This window comes from Cynocephalus volans, chromosome X (genome assembly GCF_027409185.1).
Source record: "Cynocephalus volans isolate mCynVol1 chromosome X, mCynVol1.pri, whole genome shotgun sequence".
Lineage (NCBI taxonomy): Eukaryota > Metazoa > Chordata > Mammalia > Dermoptera > Cynocephalidae > Cynocephalus > Cynocephalus volans.
This window is the reverse complement of record NC_084478.1, coordinates 48,285,841-48,299,222: the sequence shown is the minus strand read 5'-3', so window position 1 is coordinate 48,299,222 and position 13,382 is coordinate 48,285,841. Positions and strand designations below refer to the sequence as shown.

Sequence of the window (13,382 nt, the reverse complement as noted above, 5' to 3'; positions counted from 1 at the left end):
TTTTACAGTAGAAGGGTTGACTGTATTTGAAAGCAAATTATGTGTGAATTTTTCTAAAAATTAATATAAAATATATTCTATACAGAGTTAAAGTTTGTTCTCCTGCACGGAAACAACCAGATTTCCTAAAAAAAACACTTAACTGCTCTTAATAGAAATTGTAAAAGATTTTTTTTATCTTTTAGATAACTGGTCTTGGAAACTTATTTCATGTTTTATCATGATAATTTCTTGTGCTCTCTGCCTTTGAAATCCTTTGCCACTTTGTTTTTATTTTTGTAATGATTTGTGAGTGTTTTAAGACTTTGTTTTTCAACTAACTTTCCAAAACCAAATTCTAAAATCTTGGACTTAAAATAACTTTGGGAGGTTCCAAGGGCCCTGGAGCTTCTCGAAGGATATATAAGAGATGTATCAAAACCAATTGGCTTATTTGAAAAATAAGACTATATTAAAAACATTGTCAAAACAATAAAGTTTGACCTTCTTTGGTTATACTAATATGTTATTAATATGTGTTCCAAAATCTTGTAAGATTGTTGGAAATCTGTGTCTTGATATAAATGCTACTAGTCATAATCTTGGTTCAATTATAATTTAAAAATTTTGTGTCTTCAAATATTTCATGAAAAACTCTGACAGGTACAGTTTCCTGACAAACTTTGAGTTCATACCTTTGAACTGAATTTCCAAAATTCCAATGAAGAAACTGGTGAGTTTGTGAAATTACTCAACAAGGTCAAAACAACAAAAGTTAATTACATAAAACTAATGAACTGATTAAAAAGAATTATAAATTTTTACAATTTTCATTTTGAAACATCACTCATTAATGTCTTGTTTCCCAGATTTAAGAAAACTCTTTCTCTTAAGCTATCTATAACTAACAGCAGTTTGGTAAAATATAATTTAAAACAGAGATAAAAGCATTTGTTTTCTCCCTATTTGATCCCCTCCAAATTTAAAAATGTTGAGTACATTTATGATTACTATGGCAATGTGGCTATTTTCATAATTTCAATAAAAATTGACTCTCTTAATAACAGTATATAATTTAAAACTTTGGTTATAAAATAGCATGTCTCTTCTAAGTTCCTGACTCCTCTTCATGTTGCCCTAATTTGGCCTAATTGCTGTTTCATCTTTCCCCCTGATGTGGGACATGACAACCTGGGAATGAGCCTTCCTGGCACCAAGGGATCTATATAAAGAAAATTAAAACCTTTTAAATCAGAAAATTGATCATCAATACTTTTGTAAGGAATGCATTGATCATGAAGGTGGAAATAATATCTTGTCTACAAAAGCAGTTCTCTACAGTTTCAAAGCCTTAAAGTGGGTGCTCATGACTTGAATGAGACATATTGTTCCTAAACAAAAGATTTGTAATTGATCAAAAAATTTTACAAAGATTAGATGTTTTAGAAGCAGTGATGTCCTGGATGGGTAAATACCAACAAACACTCTGGACTCAAAATCAACTTTTACATGGAACCAAACATCATTCTGGAGTTTCAGCAACTGACAATAATACCCCAATTCACACCACCAGGAATGATGCTGATGCAACAGCCCTGAAAGATGATGACATCATCATTCCTTACCTGTGATCAATTAAAAGGACTTGCCATGCTAAATGATACTAACTTTGCTTTAACAAAATGTTTTTGTCTTAATTGGGAAACCTTGATCTATAGCTTTTGCTTTTTCTTTAAAAAAAATAAAATGGGGGATATGTGGAGAGTACTAACATTAATAAAGAAAATGTATTTCACAGGGCCTAACTTTTTAGAATTACACGTAAAAATGTTAAGCTTGCAGAAGACAGGAAACTTTCCCTGGGCTAAAGTCTCTGTTGTAGATGAAGAATTGTAACAAAATTGCTGGATCTAAGGACACATGTCCTTGGTGCAGCTAAACCTAATGACTGTTGCCATGACAATTATCTTACTGTTCTTTTGTAACCACTTATGTTTCTTTTCTGTAACTTTCTGACGTGGAGAATAAATTCAGAGAGAAGACCCTAGTTTGGTGTTATTTTCCTGAGGAATGCCTCTCTCTTGAGAGTTCCTGGAAATTAACCCCCTCTGGGCTTCTCACTGCTCAGAAGAAATGAACTTTGAGTGATCCTTTGCCTCTCCATCATCCTGGGAGAGGTGACAGACTTGCAATTATTTTCTAAGGAGAATTTTGGCTCATTCGCTAGGTTAGCCATGTGTGGTAGATTTCCTTCTACTCAGGAGCAAATCGTTTTTAAGATCCTCATTTTCTATGTCAGTATGAGAACTCAGCCTTTAACTCCACTGCTGGTTATGGCACATGGTTCACTTCTAACAGAACTGCTGGATTTCAGGTGATAGATAACAGTTACTAATTATTAAGATGTAATTTACAGCAGGCACTGTACAGAGCACTTTATTTTATAATTTCATTAAGTTATCTCAGGACATTTTTGGTTTCCCATATGGAATTTATCTGGGTCATTGTCTTGTCTGTTCCAGCTGCTGTAACAAAATAACTTAGACTGGGTAATTTATAAACAACAGAAATTTATTTCTCACAGTTATGGGGGCTAGGAAGTCCAAAATCAAGGCACTGTCAGGATCAGTGTCTGGTGAGGTCTCTCTTTGATTCAAAGATGGTGCCTTTTTGCTGCATCCTTACATGGTAAAAGGAGCAAACGAGTTCCCTTGTTGTCTCTTTTATAAGGGCACTAATCCCACTCATGAGGGCTCTGCCTTCATGGCCAAATCACCTCCTAAAGCCCCCTGTTTAATACCAACACAATGGGGATTAGATTTCAATACATGAATTTTGGTGGGACACAAACATTCAGACCCTAGCAGCCATCTTCCAACTGCCAACAACTGCAAGTCTTTTCCTAGAGGCTTTCTCTGGATGTCAAAGCTCGCCTACATAGGGCAGCCGGTAGGTACTGGCAAGTTAACTTAACCTAAACCAATGCATGACAGGGATTGGTGGATAAATTTACTGTTCCTATACCCCTGAATAGGAAACCTCTGAGGTGTGTATTCTGAATTAGTTCCACAGTTCCCCAGCAACCTTCAGCCTCATTTACCCATAGTATTAACTTGGTTGATAATGCAACCTTTATTGGATCCCTTCCATTCTCTCTTCCACTTCTCCACTCCCCTGCTAGGTTCCTGAGATCACTTCTACTAAACTGCTTCTGATAGAACTCTAAAAAAAGAACCCTCTGAAAGAGGCTTTATCTTTAAAGATGGGAAAATTGAGGCATAGAGAGGCTTAGCAACTTGCTTAAAATCACAGAGCTGTTAAGTGAAGGAGTGAGATAAAAACACAGGTTTGTAAAGCTGGATCTCAGAGTCACTTTGCACATGGCCTCTCAGTAAGAAAGCAGAAAATTTCTGAGTAATTGTTCACCTAAAATAACGTAAACTGAATCGCCTAAAATAAAAATCTAGTGTCCCTACTGGAGAAGAAATATTGATAATGGATTGAAGATACAACTTAAACTCTGTGTATTCCTTTAGGTGCTCTAAAATGTACTTAATGATTAAATTGGTGGAGCCAAAAACCTTGTACCTAGAATCTACTGCACCTTCCTCCAATCACACAAAGAATTGCATTCAGTGAACTTCACCGTGTTATGATGTCATCTGCCCACATCGAATGGAAAAGAAATTTCCTAAAGGATTCATCATCATGTGTTGGCAGATGTGTTATCAAAGGCTTTCTTGTTACATTGCAGTCCTTTCAAGAAATATTTGGGGGAAATTTCTTTCAAGTTTTAGTATCAGGAAGAATAGTTGCCTCTTTTGAGCAATCAGATGGTATTTTTCTATGGAGCCTGATTATGTGACTCCTCATTTTTTATCCATACACTTGCTTCTAGAAAGTCATTTTGGCTTATCCAGGGCAAGTGACATGACCATGCTATATCTAATTCCTACCTGCAGGTGATGTTCCTAATCTTGTTTCAAATTTCTAAAAAACTAATTCAATTCATATTTTCTTGTTTTTTATATCATTGTGATACCTTCGAAAGTTTTTGTAACAGATGTGGGCATGGAAAAAATGCATATTCTAGCAAATAAGCACAATAGTTTGTAACATTTCCAAGCGTTTGATTGCTGTGGAATTATCTTACCTATGACATGCTAAAACCATAGTTTAGACTGTAGCTCTCATCTTTCTTCGAACTTCTTTTGTCTTACCCTGATTAAAAACAGAAGATTTCAGGCAAGGAGATGCACAAACTATAACAGCAGAAAAATAGCATTCCCATGAAAAAGCTTTCAGTTGATAATTATGCAAGGTAAGGTGTAGAAAAATTACGTTTTAGGGGCCAACTACAACAGGTGAATGAGATTCAGAGGTTGGAGACATCAAGGATGCAGCAACAAGCCATAATTATATACAAGGGTACTTCAAAAAGTTCACAAAATATTCATATTATCTATTAATTCTATTTTTCCATGACTTTTTTTTTTTGGAAGTTACACTGAAGTTTATTGATGGTGTGACTGGTCAAACTCTGGGTTTACATTATCAGTACAAGTGAAGTTCTCTGTGCAGGATATTTCAATACACAAAGATAAATATATTCTTTAGTGCTGACTGGAAAGTAGAGTGGCCCAGAGGCCAGGAGGTCAGGAAGAAAGTTCCCCGTATGGCCCAGGAATCTTAATGTCACCTGGGATCCCAGGAGATGTGGGAAACTGGAATCCTATCCATTATAAACTCCCTTTATGGAGGCGGGCTACTGACTTTATATTTCTTTTTTTTTTTTTCAGACTCAAAACAAAATTTATTGAATGCAAAAGAAAAATATAACAGTACATACAGTAGCTCTGTTGTATTTGCAGCTTTAACTTCAGTGCTTTTGTTTTTTGGCCACAAAACAAATCTTAATACGTTTAAAAAGCCTAAGATCATAGAAAATATGTTCTCTGACCACAATAACAGGAGGAAATTTCAAAAATTCAGAAATGTATGGAAATTAAACAACACCCTCCTAAATAAACAATGGCTAAAAAGAAAAAACACAGGGAAATTAGAGAATATTTGAGATAAAATTGAAAGTGCAACAATTCAAAATGTATAGGATGCAGTTTTCATTCAGAACTTAGAAGAAAATTTATACTTGTAAACAGCTATATTAAAATAAGAAAAATCTCAAATCAGTAATGTAAACTTCTACCTAAAGAAAATAAAAAAGTAGAGCAAACTAAACCAAAAGGAATTATAAATAGAAAATAACAAAGATTACAACCATAATATGTGAAATAAGGAATTAAAAAACAATAGAGAAAATCAACAAAATCAAAAGTTGGTTCTTTAAAAAGATCAAAAAAAATTTGTGAACCTTTATCTAGACCCAAATTAGAAATAAATCAGTGGCATTATTATATTGTCATTATGGTTTTTTTGTGGTGGTAAGATTTAGTTTCTCTTACTCATTTGCATTTTTGTTGTACCAGTGGGTTTTGCCCCTTTTTGTGTATTCACAGTAGAGATAATCATTTTGCACATTCTAGACGCTGGACTTCCTTGAGGATTTATTGTAGGGCCAGTCATGCATTGTGAACTCCCACAGTTTTTGTCTGCCTGGAAAATACACAATTTTTCCCTCATTTCTGAAGGATAGCCTTGCTGGGTATAGTATTCTCAGCTGGCAGTTTTTTTTTCTTTTATTATCTTGAATACATCATCCCATTTTCTCCTGGCCTGTAGCATTTCTATTGAGAAGTCTGTTTAGTGTGATTGAGGCTCCCTTGTAGGTGACTTGACACTTCTCTTGCTTCTGTTAAGATTCTCTCTTTGTGTTTGAGATTTGCCAGTTTGAGTATAACGTGCTTTGGAGAGGACATTTTGGGTTGAATCTGTTTGGGGATCCTTGGGCCTCCTGGATCTGAAGATCCGTGCCTCTCCCTATACCTGAAACATTTTTCATGATTATTTCATGGAGTAGTTTTTCCAGGCCCCTTCCTTTCTCCTCCCCTCCTGGAACACCCATGACTCTGATGTTCGTGGGCTTAAGGTTGTCTCCCAGCTGTACAAGATTTTCCTCATTTTTTAAAAATTATTTTTCCTTTTTTTTGTCCACCTGTGTCATTTCAAAAAGACTATCTTCAAGATCAGAATTTCTTTCTTCTGCTTGTTCTAGCCTGCTGCTCAAGTTATCAGTCATGTTTTATTTTTTTTATTTCATTGAGTGAATCTTTCAGTTCCATGAGTTGTGCTACATTCCTTCTCAAGGTATTAATCTCTTTGCAAATTTTCTCCTTCATTTTCTGGATTTTTTTCCTCATTTCATTATGTTGTCCAACTATATCTTTGCATATCTCAGTAAGTCTCCTTAAGATTGCTGCTCAGAATTCATTTTCAATCATTTCAAGGGTTTCCCTGTCTACAGGGCCTGGTATTTGAGAGTTATTGTATTCTTTTGGTGGTGTCACATGTTCTTGGGTTTTCATATTTCCAGTACCTGTATGCTGATGTCTGATCATCTGGTAGAGCAGTTGCTTCCATCATTACACTGGAGTGGGCTTAGAGAGAGAGACGTCCTCTTCTTTTTCAGTCTCCACTGGTGACTATCCTTCTATCAGTACAGTCGAGTATCTGGTGGGCTGCCTGCCTGGTGGCTATGGCTACTGCTGTGGCATCTAGCTGCTTGTGTGGCAGCCATTGCTGTGGTGGTGGCTGTGATGGGCCACCCTTGTGGAAGTGGTGTTTTTGGCATGCTCTCTTACCTGCTTCTGGCAGGGGGGCTGCCTGTGGCTCCTGCCTAGGATCCTGGGCACTGCTCACTTGCCTGCTTCCAGGACTCCATGGAATTTTTGAAATATGCTTGTACATTTCCCCCTTATCATCCATTTGGGGATTTTCCCTTGTGTGCAGGGTGTGGCACTGAAGCATGACAAAAGGTACTCAGAGGAAGAGGTTCTTGTTCTTGAGTGACAAGTGTAGTATTTAAACACATGATCCTCATTTTAAGTTTTTCAAGTAAATCTTTAGTAAGGGTGGATGTGAATGGATTAAGTTAAGTGTGTGCTTATTTGCAGACATGACTATAGACTGGATAGACAGCAAGGAAAGAACTTTCATTTTTACAATAACTCTACAATATTTTTTGACTACCTAGCTAGATATTAAATATCCCCATCAAAATCCTAATTGCATTTTTTACAGAAGTGGAATAAACAAAATTCCTAAAATTAATATGGAACTGGAAAGGACTGCAAATAGCCAAAATAATCTTGAGAAAGAGGCTGGAAGCATCATCCATATTTCTATTTCTATGTGCAGAAAATTACTAGAAAGTTTTGGCAATATTCACCACCTCTACTTGTTTGCCTCCAATTCTTTAAACACTCCAGCAATAATTTAATTATGACAGCTGTAATGAAATTGCTTTTGTCAAGAAAATCGTGACATCCATGGCAAGATCTATAGATCAATGTTAAGTACTTATCTTACTTTATCTCTCAATATCATTTGATATAGTTGCCTTTTCTTTCCTTTTTGAATGTTATATTTACTTTTTGTGTGTGTTATTTCTCCCCCCTACCTTATTTTTTATTTCCTCTGATTTCTCTATTCTGATTCTTCTCTGCTATCAAAATTCTAATTGTTTACAAAATCTGGGCTCTGTCTTAACTCCTCTCCAGCTGTATTCCCTTCCTGGTAATTTCATCCAGGTTTATGTCTTTATATACCATCTGTGAACCAATGACTTCCTAATTTATATCTCCAACTTCAATCTCTTTCCTAAATTTTAAACTTGTACATCTAACTTCCCGTTTTCTTCACGTGAATACCTAGTAAGACAGAAACTAAATATTATTCTTTATATACCTTGTATTAGTCAGTTCAGGCTACCATAACAAAATACTGAAGACTGGGTAGCTTAAACAAGAGGAATTTATTTTCTTACATTTCTGGATGCTGGAAATCCAAGATGAGGGTGCCAGCATGGTTGAGCTCTGGTGAGGGAGGACTTTCTTCCTGATTGCAGAGGGCCACCTTCTTGCTGTATCCTCAGATGGTGGAGAGAGAGAAAGCAAGCTTTCTGGAGTTTGTTCTTGTAAGTGTACTAATTCCATTATGAGGGCTGCTCCCTCGTGATTTCATCTAATTCTAGTTATCTCCAAATGCCATCACATTGGCAGTTAGGGCATCATTGCATGAATTTAGGGGTAATAAAATTTAGTCCATTTATCCCTTTACCCTGACATGAATTTATTCTCCTTAGATTTCTCATTCTCAGTAAATGGCACTGATATTTATCTATTTTATTATGCCAAACCTATGAGTCATACTTGATTTTTTTTCTCATATCCTATTTTTAGTGGCTATCCTCACAGTGAAGTCATAAAATGTATTCCAAGTCTGGATACTTCTTACCATTTCTACCACATTCATTCACAGACTATGCCTCCATTATTTTAAGCCTGAAATAATAAAGTAGCTCTCTTTATTTCAATACTTGTAACTAGACTATAGATTATAGTCTAATCCACACACAGTAGCCAGAGAAATTTTTTTGTCAAACATAAATTGAGTCATATCACCATGTTATTTAAAACTTTTGTGCTTCCCACAGTGGACCAAAGGAAGTGATGTCAGAAAGGTCCCCAACATGATCTAGTCCCTGCTAATTTTCCTGACCTGAATTCCTCAATCTTTCCCACACTTTGTTGAAATTCTCCTTCAACATTCTCATCAGTTTCTTGTCAAAATCCTTTAAATTAATCTTCATTTTTTCCTGAAACACTGTTCCCTGAAATATTTGTGTCTTAAACCTCATATTTTATGCTTCTATTCAGATGTCGCCTCTGCAGAGGAATCGGTCATCATTGAAAACTCAGCTTCCACTAATTCTCTATCCCCAAATCACTAACTTAAAATATATTACATACTTTCTTTTGCTGGCAGAAGCTTTCTAGTTTGATATAATCCCATTTATTTATTTTTCCTATAGTTGCCTGTGCTTTTTGTGTCCTATTCATGAAGTCTGTACACATACCTACTTCCTGGAGTGTTTCTCCTAAGTTGTCTTTAAGGAGTTTGATTGTTTCAGGATGTGTATTTAACTCTTTAATCCATTTTGAGTTGACTTTGGTATATGGTGAAAGTTATGGGTCTAGTTTCATTCTCCCACATATGAGTATCTAATTTTCCCAACACCACTTGTTGAAAAGGTAGTCTCTTCCGTGGTATGTAGATTTGCTGCCTTTGTCAAAGATCAGATGGCTGTAGGCATTGTTGGGGCTGCAAAATGGTGCATGCTTTATGGAAAATGGTATGGAGGTTCCTCAAATAATTACAGATAGATCTACCTTATGATCCAGCTATTCCACTCTTGGGAAAATACCCAGAAAAATGGAAATCATCATGCCAAAGGGTTACATGTACTCCAATATTAATTGCAGCTCTATTTACAATAGCTAAGAGTTGGAACCAGCCCAAATGTCCATCATCTGGTGATTGGGTAAGGAAACTGTGGTATATCTACACAATGGAATACTACTCTGATATAAAAAAGAATGAAATACTACCATTCGCAACAAAATGGATGGACTTAGAGAAAATTATGTTAAGTGAAACAAGTCAGGCACAGAAAGAGAAAATACCACATGTTCTCACTTATCTGTGGGAGCTAAAAATAAATAAACATACAAACAAATCAAAGCTGAGGGGGGAAGAATACAGAATAACCGCAAAAATTCCTTGAACTGTTTAGTCAAGTGCACAGATATGATGTGGGGGGGAAGGGAGGGGGGATAGGAATAGGTAAAGGGGCATAAAAATCAACTACAATGTATATTTAAAAGTAAAATAAATAAATAAATAAATATATTATTAAATAAACCATTAAAAAATCTATCTATCTATCTATCTATTATATACTTACCTATTTCTTTGTTTTTTATCTTTTTTATTCTATTAGTGTCTACGCTCTATCAGGAAGAGATGGTTTTTCATTTCCTGGAGTGTCTACAGCAATTAGATCTATTCTTTCCACATAAAAGTTGCTCGAACCATTCATGAAACTAGTATTTAGTACATATCACTATTTGTTAAAGTTCTATTCTTAGTGCTGTGGATACAGCAACGAGTCAAACAGACCAATATCCTTGCTTGCTTGGAGATTACTTGCTAGTTGAAAGAGAAGGACAATAATCAAATAAAATAAGAGGAAAAAGAGAAGGCAAGGGGGATAGGGAATGTCATGATGTTAGGGGTACAATTTTGGATAGACTAGTTAGAAAAGTTCTCCATGAAGTGCATAACCACAAAGATGATGATATTAATAGGTGGGACATTTTGGAGATTATTAGGTCCTGAAGGCTCTACCTTCATGGATGAGATTAGTGCCCTTATGAAAGGGCTTGAGGGAGCAAGTTTGTCTCTTCTGTCCCTTCCTCCATGTGAGGAAATAGAGAAGGCACCGTCTATGAGGAACAAGCTTTTACCAGACATTGGATCTGCTGGTGCCTTGATGTTAGGCTTTCCAGACTCCAGATCTGTGGGAAATAAATTTCTTTTATTTATAAATTATCAGTGCAAGGTATTTTGTTATAACATTCTGAAAAGACTAAGAAAGAAATTAGAACTGAGAAATGGGTTGCTGCTATAAAAAAAACCCTAAAAAATGTGAAAGCAACTTTGAAACTGGGGAATAGACAGGTAGAAAGAGTTTGAAGGAGCAAGCTAGAAAAAGCCTATACTGTAGTAAAAGGACCATAAAGAGCAATTCTTAAGTGACTGTGTTAGTGTCCTAGTGCTTTGTGGAAAGTAGAACTCATGAGTGATGAAATAGAATATTCAGTGGGAAAAAAAAATTAAACTGTAAGTCAGGGATTGAGGGTATGGCATAGCTTCTCTTGACTTTTTATAGTAAAATATGAGAAGAGAGAAGCAACTTAGATTTTAAAGTAAGCATGATAGATTTAAGACTATTGAGGCATTAGGAAAGAATAAATGTATTTTGCAAGTGAGAAGAACAAATTTGGAGGTACAAGGAATGGAATGCTATGATGTGAAAGTTGGTGTTCCCTTAAAATTCATATGTTGGAACTTAACCCCCAAGGTGATAGTATTAAGACATGGGGCTTTCAGGAGGTGATTAGGTCATGACGGCTCGGCAGTCATGGATAGATTTGATGCCTTCATAAAAAGGCCCGAGGGAGCAAGATTGTCCCTTTCACCTCTTCTGCCATGTGAGGACACAGAAGGTGCCATATATGAGGAACATAGCTTCAACAGATGCCAAATCTGCTGGCAACATGATCTTGGACTTTCCAGCCTCCAGAAATGTGAGAAATACATTTCTTTTATGTATAAATTATCCAGTGTAAGGTGTTTTGTTATAGCAGCTCAGGTGGACTAAGATATTGTAACTGTCAATATGTTGCATTCTAGGTAGAAATGGTGATGTTGCAATGGACGAGTAGTCCATGGAGATAGGAATTTAAGAACTGTATTTTGAGATCCAGATGAAATGTAATAAGAGCTAACTGAACTTATTTGTTTTTGGTCTGCTATAGAAGTACCTAAAAAGCACAAGACAGTCAGGGTCTTAAATCCTTAGAAGTTGAGAGATCTAGCATGGTATTAGAATATTCACAGAGCCATGTCTATTGCTTGAGGAAACAAATGATATGGAACATGGAAAACTGTCTTCTCAAGTGTGGAAAAGAGTGATTAATGGTCTATACTGCTCTGAGACCAGAACTTCAACTGGAAACTGAAAGCTTCAGGCAGTGAGATGTGGGACTAAAACAAAGAAGAACTCTTTAATTTTGTTTCATGAGGGAAAAATATGCATTAGCAAATAGGAATCGGTCATTAGATGTGTCCAAATGGTTGCTGAGAGACCATCTACCAAGAATGTCTTAGAATATGTTCCTTCGTTCACAAAGTGCTTATACTTGAGGACCACTGAATCAGATCCCCCCAAATATTATCATCCTATAATTGGGTTAATGATGTTTATTAATAATAACAGTTCTTACATAGGTTTGTTTCCTTTGGGAATTTTCTTTTCTAATTCTGATGCTATGCTTAGAACATATTTCCATTTCCTAAAAAAAATTTAAAAGTGAGTTAGAGTGAAGAAACAACAGTAAAAAAACAATTTACTCTCGCCCCAGTTAGACTGGCAATTATCAAAAAGAGAGAGAATAACAAATGTTGACGAGGATGCAGAGAAAGGGGAACCCTCCTACATTGCTGATTGGACTGTAAATTTGTGCAACCATTATGTAAAACACTATGGAGTTTCCTCAAACAACTACAAATATAACTGTCATACAATAAAGCAATTGCAATGCTGGGTATGTACCCAAGGGACACATGCACACCCATGCTTGTTGCAGCTCTGTTCACAATAGCCAAGACATGGAACCAACCTAAATGTCCATTGATGGATGATTAGATAAGGAAACTGTGGTATATATACACCATGGAATACTACTCAGCCATAAAAAAACAATGAAGTTCTGCCATTTGCAGCAACATGGGTGAACTTAGAGAAAATCATGTTAAGTGAAATAAGCCAGGCACAGGAAGAGGAATACTGCATGTTCTCGCTCATAAGCGGGAGCAAAAGAAGAAAGACAGACAGACAGAAAGAAATACAGACAGAAAGAAATACAGAAAGAAAGAAAGAAATACAGAAAGAAAGAAAGAGAGAAAGAGAAGGAAAGAAAGAAGAAAGAAAGAAAGAAAGAAAGAAGCAAACAAACAATCACTGAAGAGGCAGTCCCTTCCCCAGTGAATAGGCTTGGTGCCTTTGTCAAAGATCAGATGGCAGTAAGTGTGTGGGTTGATTTCTGGATTCTCTATTCTATTCCATTGGTCAGTGTGTCTGTTTTTATGCCAGTACCATAGTGTTTTGGTTATTATAGCTTTGTAGTATAGCTTAAAGTCAGGTAGTGTTATGCCTCCAGCTTTATTTTTTTTGCTCAGCATTGCTTTGGCTATGCGTGGTCTTTTATTGTTCCATATAAATGTCTGGATAGTTTTTTCCATTTCTGAGAAAAATGTCTTTGGAATTTTGATGGGGATTGCATTGAATTTGTATATCACTTTGGGTAGTATGGACATTTTCACTATGTTGATTCTTCCAATCCAAGAGCATGGGATATCTTTCCATCTTCTTGTATCCTCTCTAATTTCTCTCAGCAGTCGTTTGTAGTTCTCATTATAGAGATTTTTCACCTCCTTGGTTAACTCAATTCCTAAGTATTTTATTTTTTTGGTGGTTACTGTAAATGGGCAGGCTTTCTTGATTTCTCGTTCTGCATGTTCACTATTGGAGAAAAGAAATGCTATTGATTTTTGTGTGTTGATTTTGTATCCTGCTACTGTGCTGAAATCATTTATCAATT

The 13,382-nt window shown here is 36.0% G+C and overlaps 1 protein-coding gene across 1 annotated transcript in view; it reads right to left on the bottom strand.

Annotated features, from left to right (window-relative positions):
• LOC134367978 (cilia- and flagella-associated protein 47-like) overlaps window positions 1–13,382 on the bottom strand; it is a 1,412,159-nt gene that overhangs the window by 935,968 nt on the left and 462,809 nt on the right. The window contains 1 exon segment of the mRNA XM_063084614.1: window positions 422–428. Within this exon segment, the coding sequence (XP_062940684.1) occupies window positions 422–428 (7 nt within the window).